Source organism: Cyprinus carpio, chromosome A6, assembly GCF_018340385.1.
Source record: "Cyprinus carpio isolate SPL01 chromosome A6, ASM1834038v1, whole genome shotgun sequence".
Lineage (NCBI taxonomy): Eukaryota > Metazoa > Chordata > Actinopteri > Cypriniformes > Cyprinidae > Cyprinus > Cyprinus carpio.
The window spans coordinates 15,015,499-15,036,944 of NC_056577.1; the positions used below are offsets into that span (position 1 = coordinate 15,015,499).

Below are 21,446 nucleotides of genomic sequence, written 5' to 3' on the forward strand. Positions count from 1 at the left end.
AGGTGTTCATTGACTATTGGGATGAAGAACTGAATGTTTTGCACTGTCATCCACATCGGTGTTGACAGCATGGCTGTCTGGATCTCTTTACTGCAGACAGGCATGTGCTCCCGCAGCCATGCAGCCCAGCGGGCTCTTCTACGGCAGCGGCGGCTTTGCAGGAAAAGGGAGGTACGGGTTTCTCAGGGTGACATATTTTTCATGACAGGCTCCTGGGCAGAGTCAGACTTCCTGTGGGGCGTGCAGTGTGAGAGGGGTAAATTTCTTCCATAGAGCTGTGATAGATCCCAGCCCCTTAGAATGTTGTCCTGTGACCCAGACACATGAGCAGACAGATCCTGTACTGCTCACAGCAGTAGAGGGGATTCCTTTTTAGTGATGTGAATTTTTTGAATCTGCTCAACAAAAGTTTTAAAGTGTTCTGCATGTTTCTGCAGGTTGCTTTAAGTCAGCATGTGGCACCAAGAAATTGTTCCAACAGCTGATAAAGACATTACAGTAATCCACTAGTAATTATTGTGACTCCAGTCTGTCAGTTAGCATCTTGTGGAGCAAATATTATGGATGGGGGACTCTTATTTTAGCCAGAAGGTTTATGGTTTTTATAAGTTAAAAACACCTTGATGGATTGGCCTATTGAGTTCCCTTTTAAACGTAAACATCCATAATACACTTTTAATTTGGCACCAAGCCTCTGTTGATCCAACTATCTGTGGGCGGGAATTAAAGAATGTGGAAGTAGATTTAACAAAAGCCCTGGAGCTGTCAAAAGTCCACTGGATGATGCAAATGTCATGTAACACGGAAAAAGAGTGCACATTGTCCATTTACATATACTTCCAACACTGTAAAAATCTTATTGACATTCTGCAAACTTATTCTTTAAGTGCATATTAGTGTATTATCAATTATAGTTCCATATTATTAGTGATGCACCAAAAATGAAATTTTTACTGAAAGTCAGAGTAAAGTTCTTTGACGACAAGCCAACTCTCGAAATTTTCTTATTGTGTGCACAAAATAAACACAGACACAGTCCAAACGTGTTATCTGGGAAGCTATAATGAAATGATTTAACCCCTTCAAAACAATTCAGGCTAAAACCCAAAATATAGTTTTGTTGAACCGGCCGAGAATTTTCAGTTTGCTGACATACTGTTTTAAAATAGACTCCATTTGTGTATACTGGTGTATATTGATTTTGGAGTAAGTAATAGTTGTGTACTTGTGTAATTATTAAATGTCACAATACACTTCCCGTTCCTGTGATGTTTCAACGACACCTGTAAGATGAGAGCAGCCACAATTCGGCATTTATTGTAGGAAACTCTTAATAGTAGGAAACAGCTCAAATACTTTCTGCTTGTACTGTAAGTGAGGCACGAGATCAGCCCATAGCGTGAGACATGTTCTGATAACAGAGACTAATTTATAGGAAACAGATTTGAATGCAGAGGATTCTCTCCAGTGAGTCACTGCTGGAAGATTCTGGTTTGGGGAATTGAGCAGGAACACTGGAATTGTTTGCTGTAAGCTGAGAGAGACAGACAGAGTGGGAGAGAGCTGGCAGAGAGGATAGGACAGGACACGGATTGTCAACATCCACCCTTCCTTTGCAGACCGCCTCTCGGAAGGATTTGCAGTGACTTTTTCAAACGATTGGCAGTTAGCGCCTGGAAAGGCGGCTCAGGTCCAAGAGCAAATCACTCCTTTCTATTATTTTCCAGAATCGGAAGTGTCCCATTCCACATTACAAGCAGGTACGGAAATGGACCTGTTAACTGCTTTGGTTTGTCCTTGTGAAAAGCATCTGGCAGCGAATGAAAGCTAATCATGACTGGTTGTTTAGAGAAAGACGCTTGCTCTAATGGGTCTGGAGGTGGGGCGGCCCAAAGTGTTTGAGACGATGGCGGGATGGTAAGAAAGAAAAAGCATACATGAGGTCATATGCAAGAACATCTGTGTCTGATTGGTGTCTCTCTCTGAGGGCTCACGTTTTTACAGCATCACGTGCAGTGTGGACATTAGGATATCCTCAAAAATTTGGTGGTGTTTGTGGGCCAAATTTCACACTTCTGTCCCTCATGGATGCCTAACAGTCATGAACGAACATCTTATAGTAAGTATTGTTTTAGGTCTAGCATAGAACATACTCGCCTCTTTATATGAGAAGTGCAGTTTAAGTCAAGTGATGATGGGAGCTTTATCTAAATGTATATTTCTAATAATGCCTTCCCTGTTGCTTTGTGCTTTGTACTGGATGAGACAAAATATCACTTTACCAATAAGGAAAAAAAATATATCATTATATTATAAACATTAACATGATGATTTTCTATAAAGCTGCTTTGAAACAATGTGTATTGTGAAATGTGCAAAGTCATGTAGTACAGATACAAAAAAATAACAGGTAATTCAAACTTTCTGCTTTGGAAAATATATTTTGTTTTTATATTTCATATTTCTGATTCAGATGTGTATACTTCCATGTATTTACTGCATAAAAATGTAAAAATAAATTAATTAATTAATTAACTTGATGGTTTACACCACATAACAGTCAAGTTTCTTTTCTTGAAAATAGTATAAACATTTTTTCGAAACCCTATGAAACCAACATGCAATGTACATTTCTAAGAACTAAAAAAAAATTACAAAATCGGTTTTCATTTTCCCTTAATGCAAACACTTTTATTTGTCATTGACCCACACACATTTACATTTCTTGCACACTCTATATGAGTTTGTGTGTGTGTGTGAATACACATTGTCCATTCCCCACAATGTGGGTTTAGAGGTTTATTCAGTATAATAGCAATTTAAATAAACAGCCCTTGCTTGGAACAGACTCTGCTTTATTATGTGGCTGATAGTTGCAGCCTAAGCCAGAAAAGGCAGCTGTCATATATCTGTACAAACACTGAGTTCGGAAATGGAGAATTATGTCACTGGAATGGCAAGCTTGTGTGAGGGGAACCGGCAGGCAGGCCTGTTTTCCCATGAGTCCACTGCTGCCAGTAAAGAGTTACCGAACTGTTATGAGAGACTGAAGCTAAATCTTACCTTATGTTTGGAGCATTTGCTTCTGTTTGTTAAGTCTGTTTTTCTTTGACACTGAAGAATACTTTGTCTGTCATTATGTGTCTCATCTCCTGCATTAATCTGCTGTATGTCTCCTCCAGATGATGCTTTTCATTATCCACGTGATTTTCGTGGCTTTGTCCGCATTTGTGGTCTCTGGACCCCCTGGTGGACATGCTAATTTTCTCTTACCACACGCGTGGCTTCAAGTTAAGCCATATGTGACATGGTTCTTTGTTTCTGAGGTCTTACGCCTGAATCAACATGGGCATGCATCTTTGACGGTCTCAGCTCAAGTTAATAATGGCCTGACTCCTTTGAGGAATGTCATGGGTTCAATCCAGAAATCTATATTAACCATCACATTGTTCTAAACTTGTGTCTTTTTTGTGTGTAAAACATAAAGCACTATAAACGTGGTAGTGCAGCCAGAGAAACTTATTTCAGTATTCACTGAAAATCTTGACATCCACCACAGCCCTCCTTTGTGTTTATAAGAGTTCATCAGAGTAGAACCTTCTCATTAGAGTAGAAGTAGAGATGTTCAGCTATGAACTTATAGAGGACGGCACTAGCAACTGCGTGGTCATGGGTTCAGTTCCCTGCAAATGCATGTGCTAATAAAATGTTTGGCTTATGTCTGTTTAAAAAGCTATATATATTACATACTAGTATTTGTATATACTATTAGCTATACATCTCTTAACAGAGCTTAACTTGCATTGAACTTGGAACATTCTTTTAATAAATCTGAAGCGTGTGTTTGTAACAGGCTGATATTCTGAAAAAGAAAAGAAAACTTTTTGACCTCGGACTGCATCTGTCGTTTTTGACCGTGATCAAAGCTCTGCTGCCAAACTGCCTTTCATCCTTCAGAAATGTGTTCAGATCTTTTCTTAGTGCTGCCAGATTAATACTCATGAACCTGTTCCTGGTCTGTAGCGTAGCCAGGAAACCTGCACCTCCATCCAACCTTGGCTCTGGCCAGACCACTGCGGTCATCAGTGTGCTCTCCCCCATCCTTGTGGAAATGCTTCAAATCTAGATATAATAAACTTTGTTATAAAAAAAAAAGTATACTTAAAAAATATAATAAATGTATTATAAAATACATTTTAAATTAAATGATATAACTTTCACTTATTCTTTGCGTGGAGCCAATCTGTGAGACTGTCTATTGGTCGAACATCTGTTCACTATACAAATGTACAGGTCAGAGGAAACAATCTTAAAAATTGTTACATTGTAAAACTCCTCCTTATTCGCACGTGTTTAGATGGAAATGAATGGAACACCAAAGTCTGCTTTGACTGCACGTTCACCCATGGTAAAATGCATTTGAAAATATGCCTTGATCTGCGGTTCTTAGTGGTATTTTGTTTCCATCGGTGTTTTTTGGCTTCATTTTGGTTCTTGATTTATATCTTTTTATACCTATCAGTTGACATGACACATTATATATATAACCTTTGGTCCTTCCACTCTTTCCACCAATAACATTAATGCTGTGAGTGACGGCTGTTTTGGCTTCTGTATCAGAGTCTGAAATGTGTTGGAGATTCTTCTTCATCAGGCTTCATCAAAACAGCTTGTTGCACAGTGGAGCAAGGCTTATTTGAGTTGGCAGGCTGATGGCAGCAAGCAGAAGCAAAAACGTACAACTTCCCGTTTCTACTGAATTACATCCAGCTCACTGCTGCTAGGTATTGAAAATCTGTCAGTAAGCTCCTCGTTTTTACAGTCGTGGTTTCTGTTCAAGTGTGTGTTCTGCTCTATCTCAAAATCCACATACAGGTCAACCTGTAAACTCCCTCTCCTTTTTTCTTTTTATCTTTAACCATTTTCTCATTAATCTCTTTTTCTTTCCGTTTCATTCGTTCCTTTTATTTCTCGTTTTCTGCTTTATTTCTTTCACTCACTTTCTGTACTCTGGAAAGAGCCTTTCAGCAAGGTTAGTGTTTTTAGAGCAGGGCGGAGGGAAGCCACACAGCTAGATATGCACCAAAGCAAAACGGCCAATTAACTTCCTATTTAATCATATTGTATTGGACATATTCTGTAATGATCCATGGTATTTTGTGCTTAAGTTAACTTTTTTTTCGTTTCATTTTGTCACATGCTGCATTGCATTTTTTCCCTCTGCAGTTTATGTTTTGCTCATTTCAGCTTCTGAAAGAAAATGAGACGATTCTGTTCAGATGGTAGTCTTCTCAAGTGTGCGATACAAAGTTAATGTACCAATGCGCATAATAGATTTAGACTTAAAAATGGGTTTGGAAAATCTCAAAGGATTCTCAGCAAACTCAGTCAAAGCTCTAAACTCAGCACACTGTTTCTCTTTGATTGTTTTAGTAGTTTAATTTAAGTACTAATTGGAGGTCCAAGCACCAAAGCTGCTGGAATCAGTTGTGTTCATACTGATTTTCTTCTTTCTCTGTGTTTATTTTTATTTTTTGCTGTAAAAGAGTTTTTCAGAGACCATAAATCACAGAGACCCCAAAATCAGTAGTACAGTGTATACTGTGTGCATATATATCCTATGGACACTATAATAAGCAAATGTACACTTTTGCAATAACTCTAATACCACTTGGACTCAAAAAAAAAAAAAAGAATTTCCTCTGAACCATTGCTCTGAAATAAATGGTTATATGAAAAGTATGATCTTATATACATGAGGGGGGGGGTGGGGTTTCCCAAAACAGCCCTGATTTCTAAGACATTTCATATGTATTGTCTAGAGATGGTAAAAGTTAACAGATTTAAGTTGGTTTATTTTTTGATGAGACTGCTAATGACTAAATGACATCCTCGCAAAGTAAAAATTTGTTACACATAGTCAAAGGATGCAAGCGTTTGATCAAGAAAGTTAAAAATATGGTTCACATTTTCCTTGGTTTAATGCTATCTTATACTTGACAACATTCTAAAGATACCAAATGTCACCAATTTTATGGAACTAGGGGGCGCTATAACTTCAAAAAAACCCTCAAAACCGTGCAACTGTGATCAAAGGTCTCGATCCACAACAATTGTATCCACACGTTCTGTTCTTTCAAATTTTCCAATTGTGGTCCAATCTGCTTGGACACAAGTTATTGGCACTTGTGGCTTTATTTTAGCAGTAGTTCCACAGATGTCAGCAAACTTAGACATACTAATACAGTCAGGAAGGCCTCAGATGGTGTGCGGTTTAGCCACAGCTACTAGCACACACAAACCACACATTTCTGGCCACTATAAATCCCCCCCACTCACCACAAAATTACGGCAGGAGAATACTTTCACATGTCTTTCTCTCTCTAGGATCATGCGCTAAGACTGTTTTTAATGTTTGACTTGCATTTGGAACTCTTGGAAGTAATTACGAATGATAAGCTTGCGTACTGACTTGGCTTGTGTATTTCAGAGATCATTGATGACCTTGCTCAGCTTGTGGACAAGACGGACGGCCGCATCAAAAACGAGACGCACAGAGTCAAGCTGTTGGATGCCAAGTCTGCTTCCTGTGGTGAGTGTTTTGCCTCTGTAGAGCAACTGTAGCCCTGGGTTTATGTACTCAGCTTCAAGAGCCGGGCAACAATAAGCCTGTCCATCATTCAGATTTATGGCTATCTCTCTCTCTCTGTCCCTTCTATCCTCCCTGTATTGCTTCTAGTGCAATCTGCAGAACTGAAAGGATTTAGGCCTACTGTCTGTAAATGGCAAATTCAGATCTGCATATTATGGTCAGTCTCAGTGCTGTGAGCTCTTACAGGCCCATCTGCATGTGATTTGTGTGTTTGTTATTGGAGTGGCAGTAAAGGTGAGATCAGGCTGAGATGTTTAGAAAGGTCATTTACACATATTTCTGGAAAGTTCTACAAGACATTACAGTATTTAAAATTTCTATACTTCAGAGTACTTTCTTCTTTAGTGTCATTTTGTTAGTCTGTTGTTAAAGGGGTAAATCAACCAAAAATATAATGTATTTTATTATTTTTGAAGAACATCTTGAGTGCTCTTTTTAAGATAATGAAAGGGGGCTGGGGCTGTCATGCTCCAAAATGTCAAAAAAAAAAAAAAAAAAACACAATTATAATGAAATTGGTCTATGCAGCTAAAATACTATATGCTATTTTTTTCTTTTTAAAAAATCTGTTTTACTCAGATGTATTTCACAGTTCAGAAGAAAATATCTGTTGCTACTTCCATTACATTGTGACTTTAAGGAGCAGACAGAAAATTATTTATTCACAATTTTGACATCCTTGACATTCTGACACCTTTGGTGGATGAATCATGAGAGAAATTCTAATTTGAGACTTGAGCCTTTCTAATTTGTGAACAAATTGTTCTTCTTGAGTCTAATCTTTTCAATGAACTAGTTGAACTCGTGAATCTCATGCACACAGAAGGGGGCTTGGCAATATGAAAAAAAAACAAAAAAAACATTTATGAACATGTAAGGATATGAACGTATATGAACACAAGTATTTTTAGGCTGAACGGCGAAATACAATATACATAACTAGATTTTTTTTAATTATTATTTTCTCTTAAAAAAAAAGTAAAGAAAATAAAAACATCCTGCCAGTCCTACAAATAATGTGCATATTGAAGGCTATGAAAAGAAATATAGTGGATGTAACCACATTGGCTATGCTATATAGTATGTGCAAAAAAAGCGGGTTCAAATCACTTTACATTCTATTATAACTTTACAATCAAAAACAAAACAAAATGCTTTTTAAAGCAGTATTAAAATCAATAAATCAAAAATGAAAATAAATGACAAAAAAAGCACAGACTAAATGTTACCGGTAAGAAGAAGAGACATTGACTCATGTGAGAATAACTCGCCTACATTGGATTTACCCCATTACTAATCTCCCTTTACAGTTACTGCTATCATAAAATACACTTATTTGCAGATTTAAAATTCTACATATGGCACATATATTGTCCAACAACAAACAGTTTACCAAACTGTATATTTTATTCAGAATTAGTGCACTCATATCCAATTGCACTCTGTCTGTTTGTGCTCAATTTGGTTCAGTTCAATTTGTGTTTTCAGTTTTCAGATGTGTTCATAACATTAAACTATTCTATATCAATATAAGCTGTATTGCATCATCCTGTATTGTTTATAAAAATATATTGAAACTCGATATACCACCAAGCCCTACTCAGAAGGGCTTTTCACACTGCGCTTAACCCTGGGTCATAATCACTTTTAACCCTGGTTTTAACCCCGGGTAAAGGTATGTTTCACACCTGTAATTTAGGAGCAGTGTTAAAATGTTATGGCTAGTTGCTTAGCAACAGACACCCAACCATGTACCTCATATTCACATGCTTCGGACAGTCACAGAAACACTGTGCGTTCTACACAGTCAGTGTTTGAGGGGAAAAATGCCAAAAGGTGACAGAAAATGCGTCAATTGGAGTGACAAAGAGACTGATTCATTCTTATATTTATAGTCAGAAAAATCCATTTAGGAAAAACTTGACAGTACAGTCAGCAGTATATGATATGAGGATGTGCAATGCTAGAGCCTTTATGTGAACAAGATGTGTGCTGCATTTGTCTCGTGAATGAAACTGACACAGCGTATATGCAAATAAGAATGTTAAACCAGGGTTTATGAACATTCCGGATTATTTGTTAACTCATGGTAAATTATGAGCATTGTGAAACGTGAAGCAAGATAACCCAGGATACTGTTTACCCTGGGTTTAAAATGACCCGGTACTGACTAGTTCAAGTGTGAAAAGCCCTGTTATCACTCTGTGATCTCAAGACTTCAGAACACATATAAACATAATATAGTCTTCCACAGAGGAGTTATTATATATCATTTATTTCTTTTTGAAGCTTCGAAAGCTCCAGTCTGCATTTATTGTATATGGAGGGAAAAGAACGACCAGCATAGTATTTAAATTTTCTTGTATATGTGTTTGGAACAACATTGGGGCTGAGGAAATGATGACAGAAATTTCATTTATGGATGAACTGTTGCTTTAATTGTGTTTTCTGTGATGTGATCAATGACTGCAGCCTCTCAGATTTCTCAAGTTTTGTGCACGCCAACCATGCCTGGAGCGCTTAAATCATTTCACATGTGGTAAATGTTGAAGCATGTCTGCATACTCGAGCAGCAGACACAAAATATCTGTCTTCATTAAGCTCTAAATTAAAGCATTAAAGGAATACTCCCCCCAAAAATCCTTTGATTATTTACTCACCTTCATTTCTGTAGAATGTCTAAGCTGCTCTTTTCTTTGCTGCGAAAGTGAACAGTGAACAGGGGTTGTCAAATGTTGTCATGCATGAATGGATATTAACAGGATTTTATTTTTAAAATATTTTTTGAATAACTGAAATTTTAGTCTGTTACTCACACAAAGCTATCATATGGCTTCAAAGACTTACTGAACATACTGTAGCTATTTGGACTTCCTTTTTGTTCCTTTTTTTCTAGATCTTGGTAGCTCCTGTTCACAGTATTCTGTATATATTGTATAGTATTCAAAGAACAGCTTAAACACTCTGCTAAAGATCTCAATCTTCAGCAGAAGAAATTAAGACATGATTCATCTCCTGTTTTGTTCCATGGAGGAGAGTATGTCATAAGAATTTGAAGCAACATAATGGTGAGTAAATGTTGGCATATGCTCAATTTTGGGTGAGCTAACCCTGTAATGCTGGTGTCTTTGGGGGGACGCGAGATGTTCAATAAATCTACTCTCACTACAAACCTTTTTGGTGTCACTGTTTATACACCTGAACATGGCATAATTTTCATTTTGTCATTACTGTTGACAGGTTGACAGTAGAACTTTTATTTACAGGAATTTTCTCTATCTCAAATTGTCAAGGTGTTATTTATTAAATTAACACTATATAGAAGATGTGGAATTGATCATGAATTAATTTTTATTATGGTAATGGGCATGTGAAGGGTGTGAATAATAAAACCGTTAATTATTCTATAGTGGGAGCCAGTTTGACTACATCACTCCTAATTGTCCTATAAAGATCCATCTTGACTTTTTCTGGGAAATAAATGCATTGCTGCGCTTGGTCCTGCTCCTCTAATGTCACACATAATTCCATTTGTTTGTCCAGAGGACTTTGTTTGCAGATCCCAGAGCCTGAGGCCAAAGTTGCCGAGTTTTGCACTGCTTCTCTTTCTCGCTCCTTTATTTCTCTACCCCTCTTCTTCTCATCCCGCGTCTGCTTTTAACACTTAACCATATTCATGTATTCTGTGAGGGGGGTGAAGGAGGGATTGATGAATGGAAAAATTCCTCACTGCCTTGTCGTCCGTACCCCACTTTTTTTTTCTTTTTCTTTTTTTTTTTGTCTTTCAGCTTGTGTTCCCTGACTCACTTCACTCCTCACGTTTCCCAACTTTGTTTGACACTTGTCTTTGTTTTGTGGAAAGAAAATGTAAAAAAATAACATGCCACAACACTTTTAAAATCTCTCTAGCTGTCTGATCATTGTCTCCTGTTGCCACACAAGGTTTATATAGTATGTCTCTGTTGAATTTGTCTTATTTTCGGACTGTATGAGTGTTCGCTTTATGCTGTATGTTCTAGAAGAGGATATTTTACTTATCAGTTGTTCTGTTGTATCTGTAAGTGTCTACTAATTTTCTTTCTGTTGTCTATTTGAGATTAGTTTATTCCTGAAAAAAAAACATTTTTTTCCTGTTTATTCCTAGGTTTTGGTGTGTTTTTTATATATATATATATATATATATATACACACCCTAAACATTTGAATGGTAATGTATAGATATAGACCATATGACTTCATCTTAGAATACATCCAACAATTATATTTACATCAGAAATGTGAACTTTAGTACTGCAGTCAAATGGCCTAATGCGTCATCATATTGTAATGTATGAAGTCTAATGTTATTTCATTCGTGTAATTAGTTTTTAATTTGTTTACATTCTACAGCCAAATACTTTATAACCAAACTCTTTGGAAAGACGAAAAAGAAAAAAAAGGGCTATTAGGAACAGCATTGACAGGCAGATGAAAATGATCTGGTCAGAGAATTATTGAGTAAAATAAAGTTCAGACCCTTCTTATGTTTTGTTCTGAGTGTTCAGGCCCCTGACTATGACAAGTTGAAGTTTTGGGGCTGTTAACACGACAACATTTTCAGCCAAAAACGGGAAACTTTTTATGTGTTTTGCCTGTTCGTTTACACGACAACGGCATTTTGGGGACTAAAAAAAAACACATATTTTTGAAAACAGGTTTCAACGTGCAATTTTTTGAAAATGCCCACCATTATCATTTCTGTTTCCACCCAAAACGGGAATCATTAAAACGGTAATGTTATGTGCATGCATAGTACATGTTAGGTATGTAGACATGCGCAGTACATGATGATTTTAAAGGCAAGTGCGAACAAACATACACAACAGTGGCAGAGTACATGGTACTGCTGTTGCTGCTCAAGAGTTTGCTAAAGCTTCTTCAGCATAGTGTGGATTTACTTCACCAATATTACAACCAACAGCAGAAATGCATCATATACAACATATAACCATCACTTCCCTAAAGGTACTGTTTACTAACAAGGTGACAGCGGCAACTACTGGCCTGGCATACGTAATACAGTGTTTTTGGCCGTTTTCGCAGATATGTGTAAATGCGAATCATTTTGAAAACCTTGTCGTGTATACGTGAAACTTTCTATAAACGCAAGGGAAAAACTTTTCCATTTTTGACTACATCGTTGTCATGTAAACATAGCCTTAGATCCTCACTGGTCTTTCTTTTTCCCTCGGCTTTGATTTTAAATAAATAAAGGACACTTAGGAAGAATGTGTGTCCTTTGTTCTGCCCCCTGGGTGGCCACACAGGTCTTCTGCCGTCTGTGCACAGTAATCTATTTGTCTAGCAAATATTATTGTTGTCATTGGGGAAGCGTGATTGGGTTACAGAGCTTATTTGATTATTTATAGGACTGACAGTTTTGCAGAGGTGAAAAAGAGGGGCAAACACACAAGCCTGGGTGTGAAGCTCACTTTAAAGCACAGAAGTCTTGATAGTGAGAATGTTGGTTTGTTTTACACAACATTCTTTAGGCTGCTTTAAATCTGAATGAGATTTCACCATTTGACATTTTATACAGAAAAGATCATGTTCGCTTGGAGAGTAAAACTTTTCCCCCATCTTGTAAAATGTCTTTCTACGGGTTTAAATGTGGAATTGTCAAGTGGGATAGGGGCCTGTTCACTGAAAATCTGACATGTTTCTAGTCACAGTCAAAATGATTTCCTAACTCACACCCTACCCGCAGCAGGCTTTGGTAGGTTGCTATTTCATAATACCAGTGTAAGGTAGTTCAGCACAGCTTCCTTTTGCCCTGTGCCTGAGTGCAGGCCAGCTGGCGCTCTGATCTCCAGTGGGAACACACAGCCACCGAGCCAAACTATGAGAGAAATGTAAACTAAAGTTCTGAATCCGGCTGCTAATACAGTACAAGCCAGTGTCCATGACGAACAGTGCATATGTCTAAAATCCTGCCTGATTAGCCGAGATAAGCATGTTTTGAAATGACGTGACAGATGATGGCACGTCTGCTGTTAGAGAGTTTGCACAAACAAAGGGAGCACTGAAGATAGATACACTTGAGACAAGCATAGTAAAAAAAAAAAAAAAAAACTGTATTGAAAAAATGTATAATGGTGATTTGAAAATAGAGGAACTGATTTTAAAGGTAAAAAAAAAAAAACATTTTGTGTCACTCTAGTTTTAAAGGATACATTTTAATACAGGACCTGTAAATGATTTTTGATTAGTTTCATTGTTCACTTAAAACAAATAGAAAAGGTACAATTTCCCAAAATTGATAATTTTATTTAATGTGTTATAACAAGTTCTAAGTTCGTTAATTATTATAAAGTTTTACATAAAAATAAGAAAAAAAAATTGTTTAGCTTTTTTTCATATTAGCATTTAATATTTTCAGTTAATTTGGTATTTATATTTACAGTGTTTTGTTTTTGTTAAATAACACAATTGCTCTCTCTAATGTTTCTGTGATGCCAAACATTTTAGAAATATTCTTTAATAAACAAAAAAAGGTTCAGAAATGTAATTTTAAGATTTTTACATCACAATCTGGGGTGTAGTTACTGTATTAGAAGTCATTAGCAAACCAGTCATTATTGTACTTTTTAATTCAGAAAAATATCATTTTTACTGTTGAGTTTAAACTGATAGGCCTACTTAATTTGTGTTATCCAATAGGCTTGGTTAAGGATTTGAAGTCAAGACGGGATACATATTTTATCATGGATTGAAAAATAGTTTTAAAAATTTTAAGAGATCAAATTTACATTATATTAAAGATCACCCTTACATTAAGTTAAAATGAGCCTGTGTATATTAAAGAAGTCCTAACCGGTGTTGATACATCCCAGGGAATGAAAGGCAATTGACAGCACCTAAGCTAATAAAACACACCCATGTTCAATATATCAGTAAATTCAATAATTATAAAAGGCTTTTGTTAGAAGCCTAACTGTATCACTGTAGGCTTGGCTAATAAACAGCATCAATGTAGAATGTTCACTATGTGAACATGTTGTATTGGAATTTCACAACTTCAAACGTGTCTCATTTTAGAGTCAGAACTATAAGCTTTGTAAAAGCCGATCTGTAACACATGAAAGAATGTTCTGGCTGATGTCAGTGACTCACAGTAGATGAGACATTCTCTCCGACACCTTCATTGAATTCCTTTAGTGACACGGAGTATATGAGAAATTTGACTATCGGAAGGATTAATGAAAGGCAGATGCATCGCTGAAAGTTTCACCACATTTCGTTTGTCATTCTCACCATCGGTTAGTGTTGATCTTGAGTTTGAATCAAACACAGCGCTGAGAAGCCCCATCTAGGAGTCATTACTGTGTTTATTTTAATGAGTGATCATTGAAAAATGCAAATAATGAATGGGATAAAATGAATAAACCATTTCAATTACAGTTAGGAATTTTTGAAGTGAATCAAAAATGTAGATTACATTATGTTTCTCTGAAAAACAAATTGTAGTCGCATAGGATAAACAACAGATTTCTAAAGAAAGGGATGCACATGTGCTAAAGATCAGTTGTGTTTTTGCATGGCAAATGATGAATTTAAATGTGCACACACACACAACTATTGACTGTGATGGGTATCTTCTACTCAAAGAGCATGAAGTTTGTTCATTCAGATGTTTTTGTGTGTGTTTTTGAATCAGGAATGCTGGTGGTGATTGTTCTTCTCCTCATCGCCATCATTGTCGTGGCTGCTTGGCAGAATTAATGACGAGGATGTTTCTGAAGAGTAGACGGCACATATACGGACTGCAGAGACTGTTCGAAAAGCCGTCTGAGGTGAACGAGAGATACTCAGCTTTCAAGCAGGCTGTATATATGAACACACATCTCTAAACCCCTCTCCTGTCCTCTTTTACATTTATGAAAATAATGACTGGGTTAAAGCCAAGAAATGGACCACTATGAAGAACTTAAATTCTTAGCTCCTCAGATAATGATCAAAGTAGGATTCGGAATGGAAAGAAAAATAGAAAAGAGCTTTGAGAGGTTTTGAATACTATGAATATAACCATGAGCTTGAGATGCTCCAAGGGGGGAAAACCTATTTAAATTCTTTGTTTGGCAGTGAAGAAAATGATCTATATCCATCTTGTAAACATGGTCTGTGAGTCACAAAGCAATACAAAATTATATGTACATAAAGTATAATTAAAATGTATTATCTCTTCTCTTTCATTATCCACTAAACTAGACTTACAGTTCAGAATCTGTTTTGAAAGAAAAAAAAAGAATTTTTTTTTTTTTTTTTTTTTGCATTAACACCTTTTTGTAAATTGTTTTTAGCCTGAAAATGTGACAGTTAGAAATTCTAATAAATGTAGTTAACACAGCATGGTCTCAGACGTTTTTTTTTTTTTTTTGTATTTGTTTGTTTGTTTGTTTGTTTTGGTAAAATCTTACATTTGTTATTGTCAATAATGTTACTCCTGATTATTTATTTCAATTAATTTTTTTTATTTTACATTTGTCACATTTGTTCTTCTTTGATTAAAACTTTGCTGTAATAACTTCTTAAAATGTATAATAATTTTTAAATCCTAATTTATTACTTTTTTAAAACCAAAATTAAATGCAGGGGCAAAAATGAAAAGGCACACTAATAATGTTTTAAGATTTTATTCCAAATGAATGTTGAATGTAGTTCTACCAGGTTGGCGTTCAGTAGTTATCCTCCCCTTTGGATTTTAATCACAACCATCTAAACAACCACAAACTGTATAAAAAAAGGAGAAAAAATTAAAAAGACATAGAAAAAAAATTCACAATGTCTTGTGTCATTAAATATTTTCTTATAATAACCATAATATATTAGTATGCATTGTAAAACAATATTGCAGACGTCTTGTATTTGCCACAGCTAAATTTACAATTCATAATATGAACAAGAAGCAATGTATGTAAGGTCTGCTGGTAATGTCAAATACAGGAGCCATCTTTCCACTGCTGCGAAAAGTAAAAACTGAACATAAATTTACATCATTGGAATACCTTAAAATAAAAACGAGTGTCCACTAAGATACTGAGTGCCAAACAAAATACATTTACATGTGGTATTACGAATATTACCGGTAAATACAGCATATGTATAAATATCTGTATGTCAAACATTGTGTACATTTACAAGAAGTAATCATTGAGTAAAGATGATAATTACTGCACACGTAAACCATTCATCAAAACTGTTTTTTTCTCTCTCTCGCTCTCTTTTTTTTTTTTGATGCTGAAACGATCAGTTTGCATTTTATTTTTTTTCCTGATCTGTGAAGGACTGACCACACAAGAAAACGTCAAGTGACCCTCATAGATCAGTGCATACGCTGTACTTTAGAGAACATCCGTCTCATTAGTAACAAGAAGTGTGTGAGAGTGTGTGTGTGTGTGTATGAGCAGCGTTTCTCACAGTGGAGAGAATTCTCTATTGTAGTGAAACATTACTGTACATGCATTCCTACATTCACAGACCCTAATGGACATGGACATTTTAAAGGAGAGCTGCTGTTGCTTTACAAAACGAAATGCTAGTTTATGAATACTAGTTAAAGGTAATTCGTACACTTCTAAATACCGTTTACACACAAGGAAAAATATTAACTGTACACACCATTCTACCAACACTTTCAGGACTTACGGAAAGGCCTGTTTATACAGTGGACTTGTTTTAACAAAAGGACGTCATCATCCATTTCTGGACTACAGACAATTGAATCAGAGCATCAAATGCGGCAAGAAATGATGATCTGCCTCAGTCATCATGTCTTGTACAAAAATATACATGGTGGTTTTATTCCAAGTTCAAAAATAATTGTAAATGCATGCTAATCATTTTAGGAATTATGCAAGCATGCTATTACATTTTTATAGATCGTAAATCAGTTTTCAACACTTATGAGTGCAGATTTGTTTTTCTTGTGTAAAGAAATGTGGCATGGCTCACGACACATGGCTTAAACAGAAAATAATAATATACAATAATAATAACAATTCTACCAAATATCTGTCTCTGTTGAAGAGAATGGGTGCTACTTAAAAAATGTACAAAGCTTCTTTTCAGCAATTGTTAGATGGTTCTTTAACCTTTGAATTAGTGAACTTTGGGCCACCCCCAACAAAAAGGCAGTCAGAAACATGTGCATTGAACAGAAACCTTAATTTGCTTTTGTTGTACATTTGCTGGGACAGTTTCAGCGTCTGTCGTGATCTGGCTAAAACCCAGCAGCACCAGTCTTCAAAGATTAGTATATACGTGTTACACTGTACAAGAGCTTTTATGTGTTGTCCTTTTCATTCTGTTTCATTCGCTCATCGAAAATTGCAACAATAATTGAATGAATAATTAGAAAAACAATATGCACAAATGTATGCATAAAATTGGGTGTTTTTCATGCGCGTTTTTACAAAGTGATACTTTTTAAAATACTTTTCAGACCTTGAAAAAAAGAATATTTTAAATTGGCTTAAGAAGAGCAAATTAGTTTTGATATCTGTCATATTAAAAATTCCTACCGAAAACAGAATTTTGACATTTCTGAAATGATGCCATTATTAATTATGCATAAGTTAGAGCAGATGAATTTTTTAACGCTAAAGCTCATTAATAAAAATGTTTTATTTTTTTGTAACGAAGAGGCATGCTTAAGAACTATTACTTTTTATTTATTTATTTATTTTGCTCTAAAAAATGTTTTTTAGATTTCTGATGTATCGATCCTCAATCCCCAGGTTGTTTTTAGAATATTAAATATGGCTTAATCTGATTCTCAACCAGACTGAAATGGTCCAAAATGGATCCGAAAGCCATTAAACATAAAATACCTTTCTTTATGCTGGACACAGGTGCAAAATTGGCAAACAGCAAACAAATCTTGAAGGAAACAAATAAGAAATGAAAACTGCATCGTGAACTCCTTCACACGTTCATATATATATATAAAAAAAGAAAAGTTAAAATTCTCTTCATGCCTTTATTCAAAGCAGCGATGTTCAGTCCCTCTTGTTTCTTCTCTAACTTTCCCTTATCATCTTTTCATCTGCCACTCGTCTGTTGTTTCTCTGTCCAGCTCTTGATGGCAACCTCTTTCCTTTTCCCCCTCACTATGCTTTCTTGCATTTTCCTTTCTTCTCCCGCTGCTGAAACTTCCGTAGTCTTCGAGCCCAAGTGTCCCTCCACTGAATGACCAGACTGCCCTTGTCTGCCACCACACCGCTCTGTCCAGGGGAATCCTCATCGTTGCCTAGCAGCAGGTACTTTTTTCCGGGCTTGATCTTCGGGCACTTGCAGGCTACATCCTTTGCTCTGACCCACAAAAACTGATCTCCTCTGCGGATTCGGCTTTCACCCTGTTTGTAGACAGAGATGATGTTGACGGTGAACTTCCACCACTCGCCGGCTTTTTCTGCCTTTAGGATGTGGACCTGAACAGCTGGTAGAATAACAGAAAATGTGAAACAGAATTAGCTACTTTTCCTGTATTAATACAGCAGTTTCAGCAGTGTCTCGTGGTGTTTGAAATTACTTCATTTAATTCAAAACTTTAAAAACATTAACTGCTTTAGACAATATGAATTGAGAAACTACTGTACATGGAATATTTTTGTACTTTTTAAAACTCATCTGTAATATAGCAGGAACACTTAAATTAATCTGTGAACCAAAAAAAAAAAAAGGTTAAAAATGTTTAACCTTTAAATTTGGCCATTTGCACAACATATAATTGTACGTGTTCTTTTATATACATAATGAGGCCTGAAAGTCTGAGACAACTAGTGTTTTTCTTTTAATACAAATGTTTTTATTACAAATTATATTATCAGCACAAAAGTTGAACTGAAAAATGTTAATTTCAGAATTCTTTAGTATTTGGTCTTGATTAGTGACCTAGATCTATAAGTCTAAACTATTTCTTCTTTTTAACTTTTAATCCCTTTTTTGTTACTGCCGTTGTTTTAAAATTGTTAAAATTCCTACATTTTTGTCTGTTAATTTCCAGGTTTAAATTACATTTTAAATTGCTGTTTTTCTTAGACTTTTGAAATCCACTGCATATGTAAATTTTATCCTAAAATCTTTGCTGCATAAATACATATACACACGCTGTGCCGTTAAATGTGCCTAAATGTGCTGTGTGCCTAAATGAACAGCCAGGACTGAAATGATAGTTCTGCTGCGTGTTCAGAGTCTGGATCTGATTCTGATTAAGTCATTTGTATAGTCTCAGTTGCCTCAGCAATGCAGGTCAGCCTTCAGTTTAAAGTGCTTTCAAATAAATCATGTAACTTAAACCTCGCCACAGTTTGAGATTCCTTGCAAGTGTGAATCCTCAAAATCTGCTTAAACTGCCTGTAGACTCATGCTGTTCCCCTTTCATTATTAATAACCTTCAAGGTGCTTTGTAAGGTGACGTTGACAAAAAGACCAGCAAAACAGGAAGATTTAATTTAGTCTGCTTAATGCTTTGCGCTTGACTGAGGCTGTATCATGCCGGGTAATGGCTGGTGATTTATTTATCTATGTATCTGTCTCTTTACATACTTTCCTCAGTATTTTAAGGCTAGAATTCACATTTTTCACAAGTTTCCTTAATTACCATTACAAGGATCCCTTTTCACATTTACAGGAATTTGTTTATAACTTGCGCCACACAGCTTCCCACTAGACTAAGTTTAAACTTCTCATGTGTATCAGGTGCCAGGATTTCCAAAGTTCTTTAATAACAAAAAAAAAATAAAAAAAAAATAAAAAGTAGATTAGAACAGACCAAATGCTTCAGTTGTGTTTTAAGTTAAATAAAAGAGGGAAAAAAAAGAAACGATAGAAACAAGAAATTCTGTCATGTTGTTTCAAAACTGTATGACTTTGTTTCTACTGTGGAACAAAGATTTTTGAAGAATACTATTGAGGTTCTCTTCCATATAATGAAAGTAAATGATTGACTTTAAGTGGTTTATATGATTTGTTAATAATATTCCAAATTGTCTGATGCCAAGCAATAACTTTGTGGAAGTAAAAGTGAAATTTTAAACTGTTAAACTAAAATTCTTGATATCCAGTCTAGCTCTCCTTAGCTTGTTCCTATGAGACCGGCAATGTGCAATTCATGAGCTACTCATTCTTTTGGGTCTGATCTTTTCAACGAAATGCTTAATGCAGTTCACCCGACCGTCCTGAATGATTTGTTCTAGAATAGCACCTTCTGTCTCTCAAGCTCACTTCCTCAGTGATTCACAGCAGTTCACACAAGGGCTGCACGATTATGACAAAAATCATAATTGTTGATTATTCCCTTGAAATTGTAATTGTGATTATTAATTACGATTATCACAATTTACACTGAATGATGTTTGATGCAACTGCATGCCATACTTTTATATGAAAATAAACAAGCTGAAAACACTCTAACTAAAAAAACCTTTAGTGCATTTCTATATTAAGCATCAGATGTCAAATATACATAGGATTGGTTTCTTTAAATTATTATTTTTTATTTTTTTTAAGTAAAAATATGAATGGTATTATAATGTTATACTAAAACTAAAACAATGGTAAACCCTTAAGATAACATGTAGAAAGAAAAAAAAACATATCTTAAGCATGCAGAATAACAAGTGGACTTTGAATGATTAATTGCTGCTTTGAACGATTACATAATTGCGGCATCCATAATTGTAATCGCGATTAGAAATTCAATTAATTGCACAGCCCTAGTTCACAGCTTACTGGAGAAGAAGGTTACCAGGAAAGACCAAATTTTGATCAGTTCCCCACTCTTAATTGTTATATGACTTCAGAAAGCATAAAATTTTTGAGTTTAAGTCTTATTAACTTGCCAGGATTTTCATCAGAAATTCACCTTTTGTGTTCTACAGAAAAAATGAAATTCATAGAGTTTTGGAACAACATGAGGGTGAGCATTGTAAATGATGACAGATTTTTTGTTTATTCCTTTACTTACACCAAAAAATCATCACAAATGAAATCAAATGCATAAACCTTGTCACTGTCACCATTTGGATAGGTGGAAGTCATTTATCCAGTGGTTGGAACTGGAATTGGCCCAGCTGTGCTCAGGATTCCTGTGGTGTTTTATGGGTAATGTGCCAGTGAGACACAAGGCTGTAAATATCATGCCACAAAAGACCCGATTCCCTATAAGTCTTTTAGATGACTCCATCTTCAAGTTCAATACCATTTCCAGCCATTTCCCCCCATGCTGCTGTAGCATAAAGCCCCCCTGATGCTCGAGAAGGCAGAAGGAAAGTGGATTAGGTTTAATGCTCAGAATGTGGGAGTTTATCCTAGGTGGTTCACTTTTGTGTAAAGAGGGAGCTGGCCAGCTCTCCATAACTGAGGACGACTGTAAATTGAAGTCAGCAGGGGACCATATTATCTGGATAAATTCTTAAATGAGTCTTAAATGAGTAATGGCGATGTAGAAAGGAGAACATGCAAAGCCTGTCTGCAGGAGGTGATGGCATTGAGATGCGGCTTGCAATGTGTGCCAGACCTCCTCTCTACACTGCAGGGATCCTCTGTTTCTTTACCTCCAGTATAACTGATTTTTTGAGAGGCCTATTGAGCATAAACGCTTACTATATAATTATTACTATATATAATGTATAAAATTGTTCTTCAAGGCCACAGTTCCTTTTATGTATCACGTCTTTAGGTGAAACGCAGTTTTCAATTATTGTTACATTTATCACATACCATCTTTACAAATACACAGCCTGTCCATTAATTA

At 35.8% G+C, this 21,446-nt stretch overlaps 2 protein-coding genes across 4 annotated transcripts in view; one reads left to right on the forward strand and one right to left on the reverse strand.

Moving 5' to 3' along the window:
- LOC109091351 (syntaxin-8-like) overlaps positions 1 to 14,469 on the forward strand; it is a 61,422-nt gene extending 46,953 nt beyond the window's left edge. Inside the window, exons 7-8 of the mRNA XM_042758163.1 lie at positions 6,491 to 6,592; positions 14,349 to 14,469. Of these exons, the coding sequence (XP_042614097.1) occupies positions 6,491 to 6,592; positions 14,349 to 14,413 (167 nt within the window). The 3' untranslated portion in view covers positions 14,414 to 14,469. The remainder of the gene's footprint in view (positions 1 to 6,490; positions 6,593 to 14,348) is intronic.
- Positions 14,470 to 16,798: 2,329 nt separating this feature from the next.
- Positions 16,799 to 21,446, reverse strand: part of LOC109096435 (netrin-1) — a 56,534-nt gene continuing 51,886 nt past the window's right edge. For all 3 annotated transcript variants that reach the window (XM_042758162.1, XM_042758161.1, XM_042758160.1), the window contains one exon: positions 16,799 to 18,128. In XM_042758162.1, coding sequence (XP_042614096.1) covers positions 17,800 to 18,128 — 329 coding nt within the window. In that variant the 3' untranslated portion in view covers positions 16,799 to 17,799. The remainder of the gene's footprint in view (positions 18,129 to 21,446) is intronic.